General features: G+C 48.6%; 1 protein-coding gene across 4 annotated transcripts in view; it reads left to right on the plus strand.

Moving 5' to 3' along the window:
* B4GALT5 (beta-1,4-galactosyltransferase 5) overlaps positions 1–25,260 on the plus strand; it is a 40,731-nt gene that overhangs the window by 1,933 nt on the left and 13,538 nt on the right. For 2 of the 4 annotated variants that reach the window (XM_072349876.1, XM_072349875.1), the window contains exon 1: positions 14,732–14,971. The exons of 1 other annotated variant lie outside the window; for it this stretch is intronic. In XM_072349876.1, the coding sequence (XP_072205977.1) occupies positions 14,845–14,971 (127 nt within the window). In that variant the 5' untranslated portion in view covers positions 14,732–14,844. Of the gene's footprint in view, positions 1–14,731; positions 14,972–20,237; positions 20,354–25,260 lie in introns of those variants that run through there. One more of the 4 variants, XM_072349874.1, reaches the window with a different exon arrangement.

Below are 25,260 nucleotides of genomic sequence, written 5' to 3' on the forward strand. Positions count from 1 at the left end.
ATCTGGTGGCTGAAGGGACCAGCTGCCACTCGGTGAGGTGGCTGGGTGTGAACAGGAAGTCTGATATACCCAGAGATGTCATTACTCAGTTTCTGTGAGCTGTCCCATTTCCACGGAAATCAAGTGTCATCACTCAGAGAAGAGCACCCTGGGTGAGGCAGCCATAGGGGATATCAAATTCTAACGTATAAAAAGGACTGCTCTAAGAATAGGTGGTTTTCATGCCTTCTCCCGGACTCATCAGCAGAAAATGTCAATACTGGTTTGGACTGAAAAGGGGGCAGTGAAAAGGGTTCACTGCCACAAACAAAGTACCAGTCCACTGTTGTGCTTCTCATGAACTGAGAGTGTGGTCACAGCTGTAGATATTTTCGCAGGAGACTTTTCAACCTGCCTCTTGCTTGTGGTTTTCTGATACACAGCCACTGAGCTTCCACTGGTTAATGTGCGTCAGAAATGTTTCTTCTAACAGACTGCAGGTATCTCACAGTCATTGAAGCCCATCAAAGATGATGTGGCTGTCAGATAAAATAGTGTTCAATTTTAATTCTTAAATTATACAAAGTTATGTGGAACATAGAGGGCAGACACAGATGAGGAAGTGACCAGCTGTAACCTCATGCTGGGGACCTTGGGGAAGGCTCTAATTCATGAGTGAGCACAGGACTCCATTTATGGGCATAGGACTTTGATCTCTCTTGTACTGTCGCACATGGAGGCAGTCTGTTCTTGAGAACAAGGGTAAGAGATTGACACTAGGGAGGAGCTGGTTCAGCAGTTGAGCTAGTCTTTGGCCTTGAAGAGATCTGAGTTTGCCTTTTAGATTATCTACAAACACTGCTCCCCGGTGGGTCAAACACACTTGTTTAGTCCCTTTGGCTGAAACGGAGATCTTCTTGCAGTGCTGTCAGGGACTGCCAGGTGCTGGAGAGAAGGTAGCAGTGCTTTACCACATAAGCTGTAGAACTATTCTACAGATACCTAAATATGCCCATCAGCTTTATAGTTAGGCTTTAGTGTAAAAGTAAAATGTTTTCCCAGGTGTGGAGAGGCATTACGCTCTAAGCTCACCTAGGGACAGATGCTGATTCTGGCTTGGAACAAAGTATAGGCCAAACAATGAGAGGAACATGGGATTTCAGAGACATCAGGCAAAATCAGAACACAGAAATCATCTTTGTCCATAAAATGTCAGTATTTGTAGCCCATGAGTGAGGAAATGCCTATGGCTATGGCACCTAATGAGTGTTAATAGTACATTTACTGCTTGGAAAAGACCTGGTGTTTGGAGGCTTCATGGCACAGTAGGTGCTAGAAGTGTTATCAGGCTGGTGACAGCAGGTCTGAATTCAGCCTCTGTGCAAAAAGATCATCTCTGACTTCCTTTTCTTTGTTTTCCAACACACCAGTATGGGATTAACGAAGAGTGGTTTAAAAGGTGTGATGAATGATCTTTGTAATCAAACCCAGGACATCTATTTAATATGTGAAGTTAAGCATGCTGCTAAGCATGGAGTGTGCCACACAGTGTATTTGCTTTACTGCTTTTGAGCGAATGGGAAGGATCCTCTTAGGCTGACTGATGAAATGCTGAAAATTGTTTTAAATCCTTCTTTGTGGAGATTTTTTATATCTTCTTAATATGTTTTAGTATACATAGTGTGTTATGCTTTTTCTTTTTAGATACACATTGTAGGTGTACGCACATGTACATACAGATATATATACACTTAGAGTATACATATGCTTAAACGTTTATGTATAAGGAAGTATACATATGCAAATTCCAGCCACGAACTCACAGCAGGAAATGTCTTTCCTGTTGCTTTGGTATTTGCTATATGAAACAAATCAGTGTTTGAGCCCATTGATTTGTTCACTTTTATTTATTTATTTTGACATGATAAATCTGGAGTTAATCCAGGAGGAAGCAGTGACAGAAGTATGTCATGCATTCAGGTGGTATTCAGTACCTGGCAACATATGTTGCCATGGGTAATGTCCTGAGTTTGCAATCAGGCTGAAATGCAAACAAATGGGATCAGCCTTTGGAAAGAGGGCCCTGAAGGGCTCCGGGAGGAATTATTCCCAAGAACCCTGTCATATCACCTGATGATAATGCTAGCCAAGTGGGCCAACAAACTGAGTTCCTCCCTTGCTTGGGCATGGGGATGGGGTAGGGACCACCTATTAGAGGGCTGACGACTGACTTCTCTAGCCCTGTTTGCCCTCTGGGGAAGTACAGCACACCTATCCCCAGCCTCCATTCCCTGCTGCAGCACTGGCTTGTACCCTGTAGGTACCATGGGCATGCCTACCCAGTGGGCAGGCACAGGGAGCAAATGCTGTTGCACAGAGCTCACAACTCAATAGCCAGGCTATGCTTGGTGAATGGTTCAGGTGTTGCCAAGTGGGTAAAGGTGGTGCTGCCTCAGAGACAGGACACAGAAAGATAGTCCTCACTCAGCCTTGCTTTTAAATGGTGAATATTTTTGCACTGAGAATTCAAGCACTCCATTTCTGAGCTGGCATTGAGCTTGCATGCTGTGACTCACATGAGCCGCCCAAGCAACAATTGGATGGGCTGTGTGTCTCAGCATGAGCTGGTTATGTTTAGTGACAGACTTTGGCAGGAGGCAGTTGCTGTTTTGCAGATGGCTAAGCTGAGGCTAGGAGGGGCCAGAGAAATGCTCCTGAAGCACATAGCAAACCCCCAGCTGATGTGGGGAACAAATGTCACAGGGTCTGATCTGAGATGGTTGTCAGCTTTCTGAACACCACTTGAAATGATGCCTACAACTTCACCTGAATAATGGGGAGCTCTGCTCTCACCTTTTCACCCTAATCTTCTATATACAGGTTTCTGTTTTAACTCCCAGTGCAGACAACTCTTACTAACATTGCTTTCTTATCAGTCTTCCTGCACAGGCAGGCAGGAGTCCAACATGATGCAGCTCCACAGCTGTGTTATCTGCCAGGCCCAGGGACACGGCCAAATTGCTTGGGGCCCACAGGTCCTGCAGGATGCGTCTTCCTTCCAGCAGCAGCCTCCAAGTGTTTCAGCACACTCCAAAAATGAGGTGTCAGAGGACAGTGGTGACAAAGTACTATCTCTTCCATTTCTTCCTGCATGTCTTCCTCAAGGCATTCTAGTTTGTTTCATAAGGGGTTGTTAAGTGCTTAATTTCAAATAAGCATTGTGAGTTCAAGCCTTCTGCACCTTGTAACAGGTGAGATTTCTGGAGCGTATGTATGGATTTGGTGAATTTGATGCTTTGCATGTGCAGTTCTGGTCAGGCTAGCATTAGAATGTAGAAGACCACAACCACCCCTTCCCCTAAAAATAACCAACAAGATGCCATGATCGGACACTTTGTCTTTAAAGAGCAGTATAAGCCAAGGCAGCCTGTCTCCCAGGCAGCCCCCCAGTCCTGCTCAGCACACTTAAACTATGGAAGTTTCAGTACCTGTTGCTTCTCTCTGGGCTGTGCAGGGCCACCCTTACTCTCTGCTCCGGGACCTGGCTGCTGCCAGCTTCCTCAGATACCCATCATGTGCTAGGAGGAACCACAAGTGATGTATTCCAGTTGTCCCTTAGTGAGAATGTGGCAGCTGTTCCTCACACAGAAGCCATTTATTATGCACGAGGTGAAACCAGAATGCTAGCTGCAGGAAGCCTGGTCTGGCCCAGCCCAGCTTTCTGCTCTCATGAAACAGTCTGCTGCTGCCTGCCCCATCAGGAAAGGGACTGCCTTGACTTCTAAAAGCTTTTTTTTTTTGAGGGCAGTGTTTAGTTATTCTATGAACTGCATTCTTCCTGCTACATGAGAAAAAGTTCTTCCTCCTTCCTTATTACATTGTAACCTGAATGCCCTCCTGTCAGTGGGAATTAACAAATCTTTGTGATGGCTCTGTGTCAAACAGTGCGGTTTTTTAAGCTGGATTAGTTACTGGTACCAGCTCCAAATGAATCTTAGTATCCATTGTACCAGTGGGAAGCATCTGCTGTGGCTTGTTCACAAAGGAATAGCAATGGGAAGAGAGAACAACTGTGCAAACAATGACAGGTCTTGCTCATGGATGTAGCCTGGAGCTGCTGCACACTCCCAGGACCTGTTACCCTACGCTCTCAAACTGCCTCTGAAACCTGCCCACCCTTGCAGAAGGCAATACCAGGGCCTTGCAAGAAGGGTGGCTGTTTCCTCTGCTATTTGCCCGTAATGTGGTAGCATGCAAAGGCACTGGGGACACAGTATGGCACTGGGAGTGTCAGCTGATGGCATCTGCTGATACTGCCAGAACAGAAAGGGTTGTCAAGTGTTGCTGAGCGGATCTTTGGGAAACCAAGGGCTTGGTTTTGGGGCACACTCCATTACACTACCCATGGTGCCCTTGCTGAGGGAGAGAAGTTTCACAGCTGAAATAGAAATACAGTTTGGCATCCAGCAAAGCAGATAACAGAAAGACGAAAAAAATAAAAATAAAAAATTAATGTGCTGGCTCCTGCTCTGCCTTTTCTCGTGGCTCCTCTCCTTCGGAGGCAGCTTCTGGTGGTTTTACAGGCATTCTTCTGAAGTGTCTCCCAGGAAGAGTGCTCTGCTACTTCTCTTATCTCTGTTAACTGTCATCAGGATGGAAATTGCTGTTAATAAAGCACAGCTCCTGTTCATGCCTTCTCCATAAATCAGCTCTGATACACAATGCACAGGCCCATTTTTTACAGAGGGGCATCCCTCCCTGCAGCCAACTGGCCTCCTTTGGCCCAGATAGAGCTGTACTGTGGCCTGGAGCAGTAATAGGAGGCAGGGTGTTAGGAGAAGAGTAGTAACAATAACAGAGATGTAATAGAAGCAAGCCTGAAGAGAAATCAGGAACTCACTTCTTCTCATCAGCAGGTGGCTGCTCAGCCATCTGTGGGGAAGCATAGATTTTACTTGGGAAGGCAATGCTATCACCCTGAGCATCTCCTTTCTCCTGTGTTTTCTGGGCTTCTGTGGGTGAGCACAGAATTCTGGGGCACTGTTCTGGCTGTGCCTCTGCTTCATATTGATATGGGCAGAGTGGGAAGAGGAAAGGCTTGATACTGTGCAAACTCTATTCAGGAGCAACTGAAATGCTGCTGTGCTTCCCGCACTGTTCCTGTCACAAACCTAAAACACAGCTTTGCAGGCTCCCTCCACACCAGCCAGAGCCAGCTTGAAAGCAAAGTGTTTGAGCTGACAGTGCGTGGGGAGGAAAGGATGGCTAAGAAAGAGAAAGAGCCAAGGGCAAGGGAACTGTTTCTTTCCTTGGAAAGGCTATTCTCTTTGGATCCTTCTCTCTTTCCAGGAAGAAATCAGCTCTGGCAGCCTTTGCATCTCTGCAGTGTCTCTCCTTTCTAGCCACTCCTTTTCTCCACAGTACACAAAATGAAAAAGACTGCCTTGGCTGTTGCCGTTGTGCTGGTGATCCACCTTGTCCACTGCCATGCTGATGACCTGCTCTGTGCCCAGTAGAGGTGAGGCTGTGACAGCAGCTGCCCTGCTATGAAAGGTGATGGGCACAAAGGGGCGGCACTTCATCTCGCATTGGCTGCAGTCAGTCTCAGGAGATCTGACAGAAAAGTGGTGGTGTGGTCTCAGACTCGAGCTGGTGATTACGTTGTGCCTTCTCTCTGTTCCCACAGAGTGGTGCTGGCTCAGGGTGACTAGAGCTGCTCTAAACCCTGAAATCTACAATGCTAGTGAAAATGTAAACAAAAAGCTGTTTGTTTAGTTCAAAATACCCTTATAAATGAAATAGCTTAAACCCAGGTTTTGCACAGTGAACTGCACCAAGTTTTTCTAAGTTTATCTGAGAAAAATATGTCCTTGTCAAAGCAAAGATGGGTTTGTTGCTGCAATCAGACACTGTTCCTGGCAGATTTTCCAGGTAGCTGCGTTAAGCTGTTGTGGAGAGCTGCTGAAGGTTGCATAAGATCAAAAACTCGGTGAACCTGACTGAAACACACTTTATGCTTGTAATGCAGAGAGTACCTGTACACATCTGAATCATGAGGCGGTGACACTCTGGGGACAAAGGGCAGTTGGGGCCAGTAGAGCCCATTAGGTCACCGAAACTGGCTGCTGTATGTCTCAGATACCATCTATAAAACCAAGCACTGAGCCTCACAGCCTGTGCTCCAGGAGAGTGTCTGGACAGACACAGAACTCACAGAGTCTTGCTGCTTTAGCTGGGTGACATCAGGGAATGAAGAGCTCTCGCTTCCACTTCTGTTATGACAAAATTCAGCCTGATATATAGCTGGAGTTTTTCTGGCTGTGGTTACATTGCGTAGTCACCCTGCTTGTTCCTAACTAACAAACTATGAGCCCTGGCATCATCTTTAAATCCCACTTCAGGTGATTCTGTTTTGCCGCAGCTCCCACTGGCTCTGGGGAGCTGGTGGCACTGCTTCTCTGTCCTGTTTGGCACCCTTCTCATGGGCTACGTGACCTGCACTGGGCTGGGCTGCTGGGCTGCCTGGTGGAGGTGACAGAGCATGTTCAGCCTGGACATGGACCAAACCCTTCATCCGTGGTGTTCAGACAGGTACGCAGCATAAACACAGTTCAGCAGCATTCACCTACAGCTAAATCTTGCTCATCACAGCCAGGTCAACAGGTAGAGACATGTCAGGGATCCCTGAGCTTGCTGGCAGCATGAGCGGTGCCACAGTGCAGTATCCCAAGAGGAAGAAGGGCAAGGAGTTGGCACAGACAACCCCACTCACACCAGAAATTCTATTTCCAATGGGAAATGCCCTATTGGACATGATGCCATCTTTCCCCATGGATGAGCAGGACCAGTGTTCATCCTCCATTCCTGGTCAGCGGGAGAGGTCCTAGAGGACTGGTGGCTTGCCAGCATTACTCCCATCTACAAGAAGGGACGTATAGAGGATTTGGCCACAGGCCTGTCAGCTTGACCTTGGTGCCAGGAAAGGTTGTGGAGCAGATCATCTTCAGGGAGATTACACAGCAAGTCTGGGACAACCATGGGAAAAGCATTCAGCAAAACCCTTAACACCGTCTCCCACAGCACTCTCCTGGAGAAGCTGGCAGCCTGTGGCTTGGACAGATACACTCTTTGCTGGGTAAAGAACTGGCTAGATGGACAGGCCCAGAGAGTGGTGGTGAATGGAGTTCCATCCATCTGGCAACCAGTCATGAGTGGTGTTCCCCAGGGTTCGATACTGAGGCCTGTCCTGTTCAGTATCTTTACTGATGACCTGGATGTGGGCACTGAGTATGCCCTCAATAAGTTTGCAGATGATGCCAAGCTGGGAGGATGTCAATCTGCCTGGGAGTAGGAAGGCCCTACAGAAGGATCAGGAAGGCTGGGTAGCTGGGCTGAGGACAATGGGATGAAGTTCAAGAAGTCCAATTGCTGAGTCCTGCACTTTGGCCACAACAACCCCAAGCAATGCTACAGGCTTGGGGCAGAGTGACTGGAAGACTGTGTAGAGGAAGTGGACCTGGGGATATCTGTTGATGCTCAGCTGAACATGAGCCAGCGGTGTGCCCAGGTAGCCAAGAAGGCCAATGGCATCCTGGCTCATCTCAGCTGGCTCATGCCAGCAGGAGCAGGGAAGTGATCATCCCTCTGTACTCAGCCTCAGGTGAGGCTGCACCTCAAGTACTGTGTCCAGTTTTGGGCCCCTCACTACAAGGAAGACATCAGGGCCCTGTGGTGTGTCCCGAGAAGGGCAGCTAAGTTGGTGAGGGGTCTGGAGTACAAGCCTTATGAGAAGCAGCTGAGGGAGCTGTGGTTGTTCAGTCTGCAGAAGAGGAGGGTCAGGGGTGATCTTATCTCTTCTGCAACTACCTGAAGAGAGGCTGTGGTGAGATGGGAGCCAGCCTCTTCTTCCACATAACTAGAGATAGCACTAGAGGGAATGGCCTCAAGTTGTGCCAGGGGAGATTCAGGTTGGATGTGAGGAAATACTCCTTCCCCAGGAGAGCGGTCAGGTGCTGGAACAGGCTGCCCAGGGAGTGGTAGAGTCATCAGCCCTGGAGGTGCTCAAGAAATGTTTAGATGTTGTACTGAGGAACGTGGTTAATGCAAAGTATTGGTGATAGGTGGATGGTTGGACTGGATGATCATAGAGGTCTTTTCCAACCAATGATTCTGATTGTGTTATTCTCTGTGGGGACTGGGAACTGTGCCTTCCTTTGTGGTGTTCCTGGGCAGATGGTTTGTGCACACTCAGCAAATGAATCACACTTGAAAAGTACTAACCCATCACATGCACATATGCAACTGTTCAGCACCTCCACAACAAATCTGATGCTTCCATAAGCTGTTGGTCCTGCAGCACATTCAGTGAATGATGGACAGAAAACTCCTGTGCTTTTTCCTCCTGATGTTTGTGGTGTGTGGCAGAGGGTCTAGGGATGCCATAAGTAACTCCTCCCCAGGTAAAGCATCTAGGCAGAAAAAACACAACTCTGGAGAAATGCAGACATCCAGGCAGCTTTCTTGCAAGAATGGCTGCAGCTCCAAAAGAAGCCACTTCCAGATGACCTAGCATCCCCTCACATGGGGAGACATTAAATCAATATTATTGCACTCCTATAGGCAGATCCAGCTTATGTCCACTGCTGAGGCTTCAGCTTATTCAGTAATAGCCAAAATGAACCACACTGGAGGTTGAACTGTGAGCAGGAGCAAGGGGATTTTCAGACCACATTGCCATTATTGATGCTGTGGAGAGCATCAGTATGACCACTCAAGAGATACTCTGAACTCAAAGCCTGTGAGGGAAGGAAAATGAATTTGTGTATGGCCTTGTGTGAAGGTCACTGCAGTGATAACCGTGGGTGTGTGCTGCAGAAGCAGTGCAGAGAAGAGAGCAAAAGGGTTGCAGTGCTGTGCTAAGCAGGTGTGTGCCCTGCTGTTGGTGGCAGGCCAGCTTTCTGACTTCGATCCTGGACTGCTGAAATACTTCATTTGCTTTCTGTGCTTAGCAAGCCATACCAGTACCTGGTATTTCTGGTTACTAATGTTTCAGAAGGATTCAGTGAAGCTTACTCAGAATGCCTGAACTGGAGGGAAGTTACACATGTGGTGTTTTAGAAAATGAATTCAAATGGCTTTTCCAAGGGATTCTCATCACCATCACCATCCATGGTGAAAGCAATTAAACCTCTCTTAGACTGATACTTCCATGCAAAAAAAAATATTATATAGCATGTTGCCAAGATCAAGCACAGCCAAATAATCCACAGGAGGAACCAGTTCTGGGCTCTGTGCTATTGTTCTCCAGATGAGGTATAAATCATTTGCAGCAGCAGCAGCTGTTTTTAGCACTGGTAAAGGCCTCTTGAGCTTGACTTCACCTTTTCTACTCTCAGCCATGCTTGCTCCTGCAGAGATGCAAGGATGAGATATTTATAGAACAACAGCAGGAGTCCCCCTGCGAACAGGAGCAAAATGAAGCATGGAGTAAAAACATTAGGATTTCCTCAGAATAAAACAAATATAGCAAAAGTGCAAATGTTCCTGTTGGGAAAGATAAAAATGTGGCACAAATGGTGTTGGTGCCAAAGGCAGGCAGTAATTAAGGCTGGAGGAGATAACGTAGTGGGCGATGTCAATTGTTCTGACAGATCACTCTGATGGGGCAGATGCTCCTTGACCATGGGTGTAAAACATGCCTTGACTCCATCAAAAGCAGCATCAGTTCAGCAGCTCTGGGAATGCTGTGCTGATACATAGGGCTGTGCATGCCTATGATAGTGCCCCTGCACTTGGGGAGATACTTAATTCAGTAGAGCTGGGGAAGATTCTAATTCACAACACTGATGTCTTCTGCAGATGGAAATCCAATTAAGCTGTTGGCTTCCATGAGTTAATTATGTAATTATGAGCTAATAGAAAGCAATTTTCTCTGAAATGTTTTTTGTTCCTTGTTGTCTGCATCCCCAGACTTCTGGAACACAGTCACATTTCTGCAGGTTGTGAAGTTCTAAACTCTTTTCCACTGGTGGCTTGAGTAGAGGCAGAATTCATCCCACTTTTTTTTGTTTTTTGCCCACAGCGTTCATTTTTAAATCCAGCCCCGTGTCTGAATAGTCCAAGAGGTTTTTTTCCATCTACAGGCTCCCAGGAGCAAGAGGCGAGGTCCCGCCCACTCCTTCTCTGCCCTGTAGATGTCTGTGCAGTTCCTCCTGGACCAGGAATAAAGCAATGCACCTCCACAGTATCCATGACCAAGAGTGGCTTGAATGGAGAATCTCCTGGTATCTCAGTCCCAACCTTGTGGTGCGATGAATATTCTGAGTATTGTTCATTCTTGAACTCATAGACAGATTTGTCTGCTTGGCAGTATTTTAGCTCAGCAATGGTCACAGCTTTTTTTTTGCAAGGAATTCTGTCAAAAGGTATTTTAATATCCGGATGAGTTACACTTGTGGTAAATGACACGATAATGTTATGTGGTCTGCTGAAGTTTCCTTTTTTGGTAAATTTTGGAAAGTACCTCCTGGCATATTCTCCAGCCAAAATATTTAGCTCAGAGGCGTTTTACTTGTTTTTGGTAAGCTGGGCAAGTTGATGATCGTCATTAGTGGTGCACAGTCTGGTTGGAGACCCGTAACTAGCGGTGTTCCCCAGGGGCTGGTGCTGGGTCTGGTCTTGTTCAACATCTTCATCAGTGACCTTGACAGGGGGATAGTGGCCACCCTCAGCAAGTTTGCTGATGATATGAAGTTGTGAGGATTGGCTGACACCAAAAGAGAAAAAGACTGAGAGGGGACCTGATCCAGGTCTATAAATATCTAAGGTGTGGGGGGCAAAGTGGTGAGGCCAGACTCTTTTCAGCAGTGTGTGGAGACAGGACAAGGGGAAACAGCCAGAAACTGGAGCATAGGAAGTTCTGCACAAATGTGCACAAGAACTTTATGGTGAGGGTGACGGAGCACTGGAACAGGCTGCCCGGGGGGGCTGTGGAGTCTCCTTCTCTGGAGATATTCAAGACTCGCCTGAACGCCTACCTGTGTGACGTGGTGTAGGGAATCTGCTTTGGCAGGGGGGTTGGACTCAATGATCTCTGGAGGTCCCTTCCATCCCCTATGATTCTGTGATTCTGTGGTTCTGTGATGGGGTTCAGATCATCGGCATTCTAGGAAGGCTGACTCAGAGGTAATGACAACAGCTGAATTTCTGAAAAGTGCAGTGACAAGTTTAATATTTGAACCGGATGACCTTCCAAGTGAACATGGAGCCCTGCAAAATCATTTCTGTTGCTGTTGTCTCCTTTTGGGAGGTCCAACTCATCTGTTGACTTTGCTTAGGGTGAAAGAGCCCTGTGGTTAGGTACGCGCACGAGTGAGCGCTAAGATCAGAGCTCTAATAGTGTTATTAGAAAGTTCAGTGGGTGACATAATCCGAGAACTGGAGTAAAGCAATCCTTGTCAGCAGCACCTTGCAGCAGTCAGTGGAGTTCCTTCATTTTAATAAACAAATATCTACCTTCAGTTTCCTCTCTGTTACTGCCAACACTGATGTCAGATGAAACAGCAACACGTGTGGGTGGCAGTGATCTGATACCTAGCCTAAAAAGCCAGGACCACTTAGGTGTGCTCTTACTACCAAACAAAGTACACTTCCTGTTGTGTCTTTAGAAAAACCTGCTGCATCAGTCGTTACGTCAATGAACTGGCGAGCAGAAGATGATACGCTGCATGAGTATGTGTTGTATATTCTGTGACTATGGGTGTACATGGAGAAAATATTTACATTGTCACTGTACGTGCATCCTCTCTGCCTTCCTCCTTCTCACAACCTGTGATGACACTGATGGCACTGTTTTGCAGCAAGCTCTGTGATGCATCTGGAGGGAGCATATCTCTTGTGCCCACAGTCTGCAGATCTGAGAGCTGCTCAGCATTCAGTCCACGCAGCATCTTGGTCTGCCTGAGTAGCACAGCTCAGGCTCTGCTTCACTCGCAAGATATGTGGCAGCAGAAACTCCTGGGAACATCTCAAGCAAATGGAGCACTACTGAGCAGCTGGATGGCCAGCGTGGTGAGGCACTGACTGTACTGACCTTTATAAGGGGAGACATTTTCCTTATCAGAGGATTGAGGTTTTCTTCTGGGAAGTCTCTACCATTGGGCTGAAGGTGCCAGAGGCTCCAGCAGCAGCAAGTGACAAATCCTCCCAAGCACAGGAAAGCTGTGACACCCTTTCTGCAATTTACCCTGTGCAGAAGCAGCAGAAGAAAACTACTGCTCTGGATCACTTTCCCTTTGTGACAGCTGTCAGCAGCTGATAATAATGGATGTGTTATCAAAGTGGAGCAGCACACAGAACATTTCAAACCCCGAACTTGAGGCTCAGCGATAATGTTCCCTATAGGAACATAATGCTGCCACCCCTGCCTGCTCCCAGCAGGACCTGGTGGCACTTTCTCTGCAGCAGAGTTTGCTCATGGTAGGGCACAAGTGGTGCTGCAGAAGGTAGCAGTGGGACAGGAGCCACCTTGTGTCCCCATGTATCCCCTTCCCACCACCATCAGCTGCTCCCATACAGCCCCCTTCCAACATACAGCTCCCTCCTTTCTGCCTATGTACTGGGCCACCCAGTGGAACAATCCGATCTCTAAAAACCCTCCTCTCATTTGGTTTGATTTTGTTGGTGGCAGGGAGAAGGCAAGGGGAATGGTCTTGGCCGGTGTTTGCAACCACTGGGATGTCATTCAGCAGATAGGCTGAACTAGAGAAGCAGGGCAGGGACAGGAAGAGGGGAAAGAGCTGGGAAGGAGGAGAAATTATGTGGATTGATGGGGCTGACCTGAGCCCAGGCAGACTGGGAGAAAGCATGAGGGGCAGGCAGAGTTTCAGGGCTCTGACTTCTTCCCTTCTTGAGCCTCCTGCAGCTGCGCCTGGAGCCAGTTTCTGGTCGTCTCCCCTAGTGATGTCAGTGCTAATTAAATACATTCACAGGGTTAGGTTACTGATTGTGACAGCACCTCACCTTTGTCTGTATCTGCGTCAGACAAATTTAGAAAACAAAAATACAAACAAAAGCCCAATAAATCTTCCTGGGTTTCCTTTCCTGAGGCATCCTTTAAAGAGCTGAATGAAAGCTGTTAGGAGAACAGGATTTCCAGACAGCACTCAGCAACGTGGTCCTGCTGCAATACTGTGGACTTTTAGCAATTAACAGGGCTCAGGACTTAATTTATTTCAGTGAAGGTCATGATGGAGTGGCAGTTCCGGAAAACAAGGAGAGCAGGTTTCCTTGTTCCCGGGGTTCATACAGCTCCTGCAGCTTCTTCAGGGAAATCCCTACTTACCTTCTCAGACTCCTCTCTCTGGGGGGATCCTCTGTCTTTAAGATCCTTCTGGGCCTTTCCACATTAAGAAAATTAATGCCTCATCTTTTAAAGAGAGATTTCCATTTTTTTTTTTTTTTTTTTTTTTTCTGCTAATCCAACTCATTTTTGCTTTATCTTCTTTTTCAATCTACTCCCTCCTCTGTGAATCCATGCACTTAACATGAGGGCATTTCTCTCACATTTATCTCACATGGGAATTGTTTTCTTTCTTTGCCTTTTGCACATGCTATTAGAAGGGAGGTGAATCCTTTCCTGTAGGACACAGCCTCACCCACAGAATCCCCAGTTCTAGCACCTGTCCCTATGCTGCCTGCACAGCCTACAGCCAGGCAATCAAGGTCAGGCCTGAAAGTCAGAAGTTGAGATAAGCAGCCCCACTTCCTGCCAGAGAGAGGCTCACGACCAGGATGTGGAGGCAAACATGGACACAACCCCCACCGCTCAGCACAGTCTGGTCAGTGCAATGGGCTAGGCCACTTCTTCTGGCTCCCCAGATGGGAATGGAACGCTTCTTTCCCCTTTTCTCAGTTCCAGGCATCTCTATGTCTCTTTCCAGTTCCTCCTACAAACAGTGGAGGAGCTGCCACACATATGTGCAAAAGTACTTAATTACTCTTGAACAAACCACTCTGCTGACTGCCGCTAGTGCTGACTGCTGTGCTGACCATGCTGACTTTGCCCACTATTCCCTTTTGCCCATCTGTCACCATTGCCCCTGCCCAGGGCAGGACTCTGGAGATGCTGTGTCCTGTGGCACTGTCTGTACGGCACCTGGCACTTGTCCACTCCTGCACTATGGTGGGCTGGGTGCTCAGCCCTCGCTCTCCGGCTGCTGGGTGCTCTGGCTCTATTACTGGCTATCACATGGCCATTGCTGGGTGTTCCAGGGGCATAGGTGGACATCCAAGGCCATTGCAGCATCCTGATACCATCGGTGGCATCTGAGGACCATGCCCAGGTGTTCGAAGGCTACCTCAGATTTTCTGGAGTCATCACTTTGCATCCCAGAACAACACCTGGATATCCTGAGGCCATCCCTGTATGCCCAGGACAACGTCCAGGCGTCCTAAGGCTGTCATCGCTTGTCCCGTGGTCATCACCGGTGTTTGGGTGCCGCCGTCGCGTGTCCCAAACCCCACTAGGGTGCCCCAAGGCCATTGCCGGCTGCCTCAAGGCCAGCTCCGGCGTTCTGAAGTCACCGCCGACTGTCCCAGGGCCGCCCGTTCCCTTCGGGAAGCTACTGGTGGGAACCGAGCGAAGGGCGGGCGGCGAACGGCGTCCTTCTCCGAGGAACCTTCCCGGCAGCGCACTCTGCAGCGGGGGCCGCAGTTTGCAGCCGGTCCTCGCTCCGCCCCGCCCCGCCCCGCGCCGCTGTGGCTCCTTCATGCGACGGCGCTGGGCGCGGGCTCGGAGCGGCTGCGGTGCGGCGCTTCCCGCCGGGCCTCGGCGCATGTGAGCGGCAGGGCGGCGGCGGATCGGCCATGCGGTGGCCCCGCGGCCCCCGCGGCGCCTGGCGGCTGCTGCCCCGGCGCTCGCTATTGGCCGTGCTCTTCCTCTTCTCGCTCTCCTCCTCCTTCCTCTACTTCGTCTATGTGGCGCCGGGCATCGGTAAGTGGCGGAGCCGAGGTGCTTCTCCGTTCGAAATGCTGAGTAATGCGGGACGGCTGCCGCAGCATTCCTCGAGGCCCGGAGCGGGGCCCGGCGTTCTTTCTCGGTACCCCACTCTGTGCTGCTCCGGCGCCGGGCTGCGCGCCCCCGCTTGTCACCGGCGTTGGAAAAAGCCCGGATCGGAGGGGAGCGGGGGGGACTGAATCCCCCTGGGATCGCGCTGGGTGTGTGCGTGGGAGCGGGCGCGTTTCTCCTCCGTGGGCACGCGCGGCCGTTTCCGTGACCCGCGGGAGGTGCGGGCCGGGTCTGATGGCCCTGGGCTGGCGGACGGAGCCCTATCCGAGCCGTGTCCATCTCCTTGGAGCTGGGAAGATCGCCCCAAGCCCACCGGTTGCCGGAGTTGGGAAGAGGCAGTGTTGGATTTCTGAGTGTTCGTGATCAAAACTCTCCCTACTTATTATGATTCTTTTTTCTTAAAGAAGAAAGACGAGAGTTATGTATTTTAGAAGGATGGATACTTGTCGCTGTTTTTCTCTGTAAAGTACTTGAAGGGTGGATGAAGCGGTTGCCTACTGAAATGGCCAGCGCCGCACGCCGCCGTCTGCAGGACTGTGTGCCCGTTTGTATGGGGCGGGGCTACTGATGCTTGGGAAAGCAACTGTTGTGTTTGCGCTCCGTATCGCGTTTCTGTAAGAAGCCGAGGCTCACGGTCAGGTTGGCCTTCAACTCAGATTTTATTAACGATTCTTTCATCTCTATTTTGAAAGAAATAAGAAATCGTGCAAATGGGGTGTTCTCCTTGAAATGTCATTGATATTGCTTGTGCTGTCCTGAGTTCGGACATTATTATACATGCTTCTCAGGGTGGCTTGCGTAAAGGTTATTCAGAGAGCGTGTCCCACTGGTGCCCCTGGGTTCGGGAGCCTTTTGCAGGGCAGAGTGGGGTGCTGCTGGTATGTGAAGCCCTGAGAGCAAGGATGCTCGTCCTCAGGATGACCTGACTGGGGCCACTGGCCCAGGCCATAGGCTTGGTGCTCCAGGGCTTTGCTGGCCCTGCACACTGGCAGCTGTCATGTGGGTTGGCCTCAGAGTGGTTGAATGGCTTTTATGCATCTAACTGAGAATGCTATTGTGCAGGTGCTGTCACATGCCCCCCTCCTCCCCCCTTCCCCCCCCACTGTTCTGCTGCTGGTGCTAGCTGTATCAGATGCATCCCATCCCATGGTCCTGTGCAGGGCACACAGTTGTTTCTCCTTGGAGTTGTGGTGTTACATTGTCTCATCCACTTTGAACTGTTCTGGGTGATAGGTGTTCCTGGAGATGCCACGGGATATAAAGTTTGGTGTAAAACCAGCTGTCTTCTCAGAGGTTTTCCCTACTTGGACCAGAGCTTACACAGACACATACCAACCACCCTGTGCTTTCACCGGCTGAGATGCTAAGGTATGAAGCAGAGACGTGAAGGTGGTCCATGTGGATGTTAGTGCTGTTCTCACGCATCTATCTCCCTGCCAGGTGACGGAAGATCTGGTTCCTGCTTGTTCCCCCTAACTTTCCAGCAAAAACATTCAGTTGTGAGAGCCCAGGCCAGTGTTCCTGGGGCAGCTGGGCTCATCGTCCTGCCTCTATTGTAGGCAGTTTGATTTTTTTTTTTTTTTTTTAAGCCAGTATGGTAAAGAAAACTTGAAAGAAAAGCTGTTTGTCCTGATAAGATGTGAACAGTGCTGCAGACGTCAATAAATTGAGCAAGTGGCATGTGAAAGGGGAAGCGCCAGACATGGTATGAGGCCTTAGCCCCGGGCTGGCTGTCTGCAGAGCCTGAGAAGTCATTAATCCCACTTTGTGGTCATACCTCAGTTTAAAACAAAAAACAAAAAACAAACAAACAAACAAATCCAAATAAATGGGGCCTGAAGCTGAGAAAGCTGTGTATGACTTTGAACCAGCCTGAAAGGTCATTAATCTGTTCAGAGTTTAAAGCTGATGAAAAAAGTGCTCCTACAGCAACCCTTGGCTTGTGGAAGGGCAGGAGGACCTGAGGGGCTTTTAGCTGAGGGCAGTCTGTCCTAGGGCCACGTGGGGACTACTACCTGTGATGGATGTGCAGGGTATCCCTTCATGAGGACATGGTCACCTTGGCAGAGAACAGAGGTGTCCATAACATCTGGTGCAGGTTTTGGATGGGGATGATTTGGGGGAGAATGCTGTGGAGCTGCTGAGGCTTGTGTTGGAGCACTTGTGGCCCGGTACCAGGAGAAAACTGGGGCAGTTGCAATTCTGGGTGCTGTCTCAGCATATCGGCGAGGAGCTTGATGGCTGGGGAAGCAAGAAAACAGCTCTCAGTGCCCTGCAGATAGAGCCTAGCTCAGATGCCAGCAGGGTCACCTCCCCATCAGCACTACCGGGTGCTGTCCTGTGCTCCACTGAGGAACAGTGGCTTACCCTTGACTGCACGGGTCTTTGCTGTGCATGATGGAAACACGAAGAAGGATTTTGTTTGGAGCTATTGAGGGCACAAGTGGGAGAGCTCAGCGTCTGTGGGCAGGAGCTACACTTGGCACCTACTGGGAGCCTACAGCTTTTGGGACTTCTGCTTGTGTGTCTCTGGCTAATTTGGTGGCTGGGGTAGCTCCTTACTTATGTCTCTAAGCAAGGTTTCACCTACGAAGTTGAAATTTATTTGTCATCATAGCTTTTTACAGAGCAATCCAATGTAAGCATTCAGCATCTTTTTTTCACAGAACACAAATAAAATACTTGACTGTTTCCCTCTTCAAGCTGCACCACAAGAACCTGTGTCCTTGGTTCTGGGCCTACACTGCCCCCTTAGGAAGGCACTGAGCACTGAGTGGCTTGCACAGAGGAAGCTAGGCCCCCTTTTGCCCCACACTTCCTTTTTAATTCCTGGTGCAAATGGGGCTGTTATGTGGGTCTGTCTCCTCATGGCCATTGTGAGCTCTGTGAGGCACCAATTGTTCTGCTAAAGGCTGAGCTCAGGGCCAGGGCCTGGCAGGGCTGTTCCAGATGCAGTGGCCAAGAGGTTGCTGCTGCCCTCCTGTGAGGGCTGGGGCCCACTTCTCATGCTGCGGCCTGTCTGATGCAGAGGGCTGTAAGCTGCGTGGGGCTGAGAGCAGGCTTTGTTTTAGTTATGAGTAGTTGCACTGAAATAATCTTTAGAATAAGTAAGGCCTCCCTGAGATCTGACAGGGATCAGCCTGCTCCATAACTCTGCCTGCAGCCCAGAGGCTGGGCTGAAAGGATGCAGGTGTAAGTGGTGGCTGCCACACAAGCGTCACCTCTAGAAGCTGCTTCTTCTTAATGGAATTTGGGAGGCTTGTGCCCCCAGAATTCATTCAGAGGGTTGCTGGTGCTTCAAAGAGCTGTGGTAAGAATCTCTGGCTGTTACGGCTTTTCACATCACAGTGACCCATACGACTCTACTGAAAGTGTGTCTTTCCTTGTTGGCCTTGTACCTGTATAACAAGAATAATGAAAACAAGGAAGTTCTATATTACCGCTTTCAGGTGCAAGACTCTTCCAAGTTGCTTGTGCTTCTGTTTCATCTTTATAATTCTCACGTCACCAGTAGGAACTTCTTAAACCATGCCTTTAATCCCCTTTGTGGGGAATTGCCAGATGCCTGGAAAGAGGAAGATCTGAGGCCTGGTACATGGGTGGCTACTTCGGATTTTTCCTTCATCAGAAGTCGGGGCCTCTATTTTAATATCTAATAAATAAGATTTATTAGAATCTTTTTGAGCTTGGGTCTGTACAGGTATCTTTCTTGCCTGAATCTGTTGCAGGAATATAGAGAATTTAAATTGAGTGAAATATTGTTGCCTTTGTAGGTAAGCTGTAATTCACTTGGGCTTTACTTCCTCCAAGCTTATCAGAAATTGCTCCAGACCTGTTGTACAGGGCACGAGTCAGCAGCATTGGGCCTGGATTAAATCTGTGACGCAAGAGTGGTTTTTATGGTTAGTCACATTGCTTTTAAGTACTATTCCTTTGCACTGCATTTTGGTGGCCAGCAGCATGATACCATGGAGGGCAAAGGCATAGCATTTCTGTGTATCTCGCTTTGATCTTTGGTAGAAATATCACTCTGCTACACTCAGTTTCTCCATGGTGATTATTTCATGCATTGTCCTGGCAAACTGCCATACATAATAGTAGTGCCAGGTGTGAACATAGCTAAATATTTTGCTGCTGCTGACTTCTTGGAGACAGCATGACTCTGGGCTGGCTGCAGGATGCCATGGGTCTGCCTTGGGTAAGAAGAAGTGGTGGCAGGTGTGTCTCTGGGGTTGGGCAAGTGGCCCTGCAGGGACATCTGCAGTGGTGACTTGAGGATGAAGAGCTGCTTGTTCTGTCTGCTATGCATTTTTCATGGCAGTGCTGGCAGAAGGAGCTGTGATCAGGCTCAACAGCTGCTGGAGGAGGGATTTGATTTCTCTCCACTCTTGGGTTTCACTTTGAGCCCTGCAGCAGCAGGAAGAGCCATGTGGTTCTGGGCTTGGCATGGCAGCTGAGTATGGGATGAGGGGAAGTGAGGCTTGTGCTGTAGCAGTACTGGCTGCTACTTCCTTGGCCTTCCCTCTGCTGCATGGGGAAGTGCAGCGTGTTGCTGTGCGAGTGCTGGCTATGCTGCCTCCCTTACTCTCCTCTCTCATCCCTAAGAAATCTGCCTGGCAGAACTGCACAGCTGAAACCAATTTCTTAAAGCGTTACACCAGAGCTTTTTGCATGCATTGAACACAACAACAACAGACAGTAGTAAGGAATACTCCTTGACACTAGAGCTCAGCATCTCTGCATCTCCTGCATTCATTCAGTGAGAGGGAATAGTCCCTGTTTCATTGCTGGTAACATCCGGGACAGGGCTTTTCCAAACACATGTGCAGCCGGGAGGCTGTTGCAGCTACAGCCTGTTGCTGGGGGCTTGCGGGTCACAACTGAGGAATAGCAAGGTCTTTCTGGAGCAGATAAGTTACTGGGTTTTCTTCACTGTTAAACACCTGAGGCAGTAATTCATATTGTCTGTCAGGTGCTTCTGGTTTGAGTTATTTTTCTGGTGGCTTTCTTGGTGTTGCAACTGCAGGGAGAACATGAGTAGTTCACATTTCAGTGACTTATCTCTGCGAGTGTACGGGAACCGTTAGGTCCCAGCCTGAACCACTTACTGAGCACCTGGGGAAAAGGCCTGGTCAGCCCTGGGAGCACAGGTGAAGGCAATTCAGCTGTGTGACTGGAAGGGATGGAGCCTGGCTGCACCTCTCTTAGACCTCATTTAAGTGCTGACTGCCACTGGCAAAGGATCTCCTTCTGGACATTCCTTGTTGGTGAAGCTTTCCCCTATGAGCCTAGAATCTTCTGATATGGGTAAGCAATCTTCTCCACTTCCTTTATAGTACCTTTCTATCATGCCATCTTTCTGTCATCACACTTCTGTTGTAGCACCTTTCCTGTTGTATTGATCTGTCAGTGAATATGACTTGTGAAAGTCACAAAGCCTTCTAGGTTAATTCCTGTGAATTAATTGCATCAGAACTTCAGTGATATGCAGTGGACCAACACCTAGAGCGAAAACATCAGTATAGCCAGTGCAGTTTTCCAGGAAACCTGATCTTTTTGGGCTTGGGAAGCCACCTATAGCCACAGTTTCAACAGGCTCCAAGTCACCTCGGGTACCTTCAGGGTGGAGAGGAGAACTGTGGTCCCACTGCACGTTGTGCCTTGAGCTGCTGGCTCAGGTGGGCTCCTTATTTGTATTAATTTTGCCAGCATCCCCCAGAATGTGGTGCTCCCCTGGGGAATGGAGTTGAGCCTGCAAGGAGCAATGTGTCCCTTGCCTGTCCCTGCTTCAGTGCTGTCAGTGTTGGTGTGTTTTAATATTAATACAGTGCATGGGGTCTTTGCATGCACTAAACTCATGGGGGCCTGTAAGGTGGAATAATACAAAGATGGTAACATATTCAAAAGGTTATTTATAGGGAAAAATTCACCAATATGGATGCCTTCACTGGGAAACACTGAGGCAATCTCCACCAGGGAGCAATCTCCAAGAGATGCTGCCTTAGTGGTGGTCAGCCCTTAAATGAGGTCTAGAGGAGGTGGAGTCAAGCTCCATCCCTTCTGGGAGCACAGCTAAATTACTCTCACCTGTGCTCCCACAGCTGACCCGATACTTGCCTCAGCTGATTAATCAGACGTTCAGGCTGTGATTAACAATTTCCCATACAGGGCCTCAAGGGGCACCCCATTGGATCAGCTCTACTGAACCCCACTGTAGTAGCGCTGAGACTGCAAACCCAGGAGAAAAATTCCACAGAGCAAAGGAAACCTCTTCCTCATCAGCTTTGTTTTTAAAGCAGTATTATTGCAATCAGATGTGTTTACTTTGACAAAAACTGTGCTAAGTTATTTTTGTGAGATTTATTTCCATGTTAGCTTTTCCTTCGTTGTGTTCAGATTGTTCTGTGTTGTTTTCTGGCAGCGCTGTACGGTGTATTGGTATGGTTAGTGTGTGTTTTGAGGCGCTCACCTCTTCTTGAAAAATAAAATCTTGGAAATATGTTTTAACACAGAATGTTAAATTTTGGTTGTTAAATCGAGCACTTTGAAAAATGGCAGGGTGCTTGGGAGCTGTTGAGTCACGGCCTGAACTACTGATTGATCACCTGAGGCAAGGACTGAGTCAGCTGTGGGAGAATGGGTGAAGGCAGTTCCCTGAGCTTCCTAGACCTCATTTGAGGGCTGACTACCACTGGGGAAGGATCTCTTTCTGGAGAACACTCCTTTTTGGAGTTTTTCCACTGCGAGCCTAGATCCTCAGATACAGCTAAGCATTTCTTCCTTGACTGTTTCTTTTTCACAGTGATAATCTTTCCAATTATAACACCTGTAAAGTACCATCCTAACTGTGCTACTCTTCCAACTATACACAGGACGTTTAGCATTGCTTCAAAGCCCCTCTTATTTTGAAAGGAGAGGTAGACCAGAAATTTGGGGAGTGCTGTAAGTGCTTGGCAGGACAATGTCTCCAGAGCCATCCTATCTACTGTTTGGCTGGGCCCAGAACAGTGGGAAGTGTACTTGTGGGCTCTGGCGCAAGGCAGGAGTGACAGGGAGGGTACAGAGCCCTATGTTCACTTACAGAAGGAGTTTTCTGGGGCTTTCTGGTGCTGTTTAAACCTATGCTGATCAGGTGAGCTGTGGCAGGCTTGTTCTGTTTGTAGTGACTGTGGGTATTTTGTATGAAGTCAGAGCTGTAGTAATCTGTTGTGGCGCTGTGGGTGAATAACACTGCAGCTGTATGAGAGCCTGGTTCGAGCCCCAGCATCAAACCCTGGATACAGGGGAACTGCAGGGGGTTAGTGGCTGCTTTAAGTGTGTTTTGGCTGGAAGCACTTAGCTGAGTGGGGATACATCCATGTGGTGCTGTTTTGGGGCTGAGTCCCTGTTTTGCAAGGTGAGCACGCTGCTGTGCAATGCCTGCAGAGCTGTACTCTCTGCCTTCCTGATCTACAATGTAAAGGCTGAAATGCTTCTGCATGGATAGTGTCTCTGCACATTTGTTAAGCAGAAAAAAAAGCAAACATGGTGGAAAAAAGCCTTTGTGCTGCTGTCACGCTGTGGTGTGGGCGTTGTTCTTCAGCTAGGGCTTGTTTACGTATCTAGGGAGTTATATGGCAAGCTAATTGATTGGTTTCACTGGAAAACTATTAGCAAACAAATAGAAGGATCTCTTCAATCCTGACACTGCATTGCCTGCTTCCTTTGCTTTGGAAAGGCTGAAGACTGAGCTGCACTGAAACTTTAAACACACTGATGTGGTGACAGGATGCTCCTGCTGAAGGACCAGAGGGTTACCTGCAAGCACAGCATCTGCCCTCAGGATTGTGCAGGCCTTGGGTGTAGGCCCTTTTTTTACCAGTGGCTGTGAGTGTGCTGCATCCTGCACGAGGATTTGAAATTACCTGCATGGTTGCTAATGTTTGCAAGGTGCCTCTGGGCTCTTAACAACAACAACAAAAATCAACAAAGCATACAGAATAAACCAGGAAAACAAGTACTGCAGTGCAACAGGTAGGCAGAAATGAACAAATTTTGTTTCCTCACCTGGCTGCTGAAAGTAGGGAAGCATTACAGTGTTCCTGCACGTGGTGCCTGGGATATCAGTGGGGCATTGGGCTTGAGCTGTGCAGTGTCACTTGTCCTGTGTCACTGTTGCTGACTTGATGCTGGTGGCAGGGCCCAGGGCTTGACCAGAGCAAGTTGTCAGCCCGGAAAACAAATGAGAGAAGGTATTGGCTGATGCAAGAACCACAGGTAGATAGAAGGGCCATGTGCCAGAGCTGGTAAGCCTCAAACTGAAGTGTCAGCTTGCCTGGGCTATGTCCAAGATTTGCTGTTTGCTCTACTTCGTCTGGGACTGCAGCAACCATCTGGAGGGAACTGTGCGAATGAGGTCCCTCTCCCTCCGGTCTTATGGAGCTGGGGGAGCGTTTGGCTCCAGTGCCAGCAGCATGTGTAGAGGCAGTGGTAGGCAACCTGACCAGAGCTCGCTGCTGAGGTGGTGTGAAATACTCCAACGCGTGCAGCTCAGTCTCTTATTCTGCAGTCATGTTTTTCCCCTTCAGTATTTTTCCAACCGGTATCTTGCTGCCAGCACCCATATTAATAATGCATGATTTTTTTTTTCTTTTTTTTCTTTTTCTTTTTTTTTTTTTAAGGTGCTTCCTTCCCAGTATCCCTTTCAGCTGCTGAGTCAGAGAAGATTGTTATAGCAGCAGCCTCTGAAGCAGTGAAGTGCCCCTGCAATGCTCAACTGCATATCATTTATCATGCATAGTTACTCTGCGGGCAGCTCTTTCCTGACTGGTTGAGGATACAAATGCCAAAAAGATGTTTTCTCTTGCACCAGCTGGTGACTGGCGTGCACCACATGCTCAGGAACAGATTTTCTCTACTGAGCCTTCCTGTGTAGCATTTGATTAAAGGAAATCTCATGTATTTGCTGCTTTTTCTGCTTTAGAAATCCTGTGAAGGCTTCTTTTTTTTTTTCTTCAGATTGCCTGAGAACATGCTTTCGGACTGTGCCTAAAATCACTTTTTTTCTTTTCCTCATACATTCTGAAGCCTGTTTTTATTTTTTTTATTTTTTATTATTTTTTCAAAATTCTTTGCACTCCTCCAGGATCTGTGCCTGAGCTTTTTAAGGTAACAGTGCTGACAGAAGTCCCATTATGAGTCTGCAAGGGTAAATTCACTATGGCAGTCGGAGCATGCTGCTGCTGCATGCAGCCTGGGAGCCACAGATGCAATGGGGATCTGAGGGGCTCAGCAGTAGCTGCTGTTCTGAGCCCAGCCCTGGTGCTGAGTATGCCCCACATCCCTGTCTGGTACCTGGGGATAGGTGGTAGCTGTGTTGATTCCCATGTTATTTGCTTTCTATTGGCTCAAATAAAAACATGCTGTGCCCCCAGGAGCTGGTCTCCCCTAGCCCACACCGTGGTATGGTTTCTTTGTTTTCTGTTTCCTCTTGTAGCTGACGTCAGTAGTATCTCTTGGTAGGGCAGTACTAGGGTTTTGGCCTTTGCTGGCTGTCCTGCAGTCACCTCTCAGGTTTGCTCCCCCACATTATTGGGGGGAGCCTTGCAAAAGGAGCCTGTGAATTTCTGTGCCCTGAGTTCAGAAGGCAGTGTTGGAGCAGCAGGGGTGAACATAGTGCCCGATGCTTGGTGCTGGTAGGGTTGTGTTCACAGATGGAATGCCACTCGCAGCTCGTGAGACAAGCCCTGGACTTCTTGACTAATGAGATTTGGGTGGATTATGCTATGTGTTTAATTAAGGGCTAAGCTCATTGCTTATTTGAAATGGATCAAAGCCCTTGAACGTGCTGGTCTGGAGACCAGCTATTGAGCAAGACCATCATGTGTCTATGGCCCTGTGACTTCTGTTTCAGAAACCCAGTAGCTCAGCAGGCACTTAATAGACAGTATTAACCAAATGTGAAATCAGACAAGAAAAGTTCCCAGTGACAGGGATGCAGGGGCATGGAGATGATAATTGCTCAGTGTTGTAATGAACTTTGGGGAAGGTGTTTTCCTTTTCTCACTTTCAGTTTGAAACTGTTTTCCCGTATGTGAAGCTCCATGTTCGCAGACTGCTGGCATGCAGGCATTCTTCCTTCTACCTGAGCAGCTGATATTTGTTGTGAGCTTGCTGTGTCCCTGTTGCTGATAACATTCTTCAGCACTTTCACAGGCACTTACCAAACCCAACTA

The sequence above is a fragment of the Excalfactoria chinensis genome, chromosome 15, assembly GCF_039878825.1.
Source record: "Excalfactoria chinensis isolate bCotChi1 chromosome 15, bCotChi1.hap2, whole genome shotgun sequence".
Classification (NCBI taxonomy): Eukaryota; Metazoa; Chordata; class Aves; order Galliformes; family Phasianidae; genus Excalfactoria; species Excalfactoria chinensis.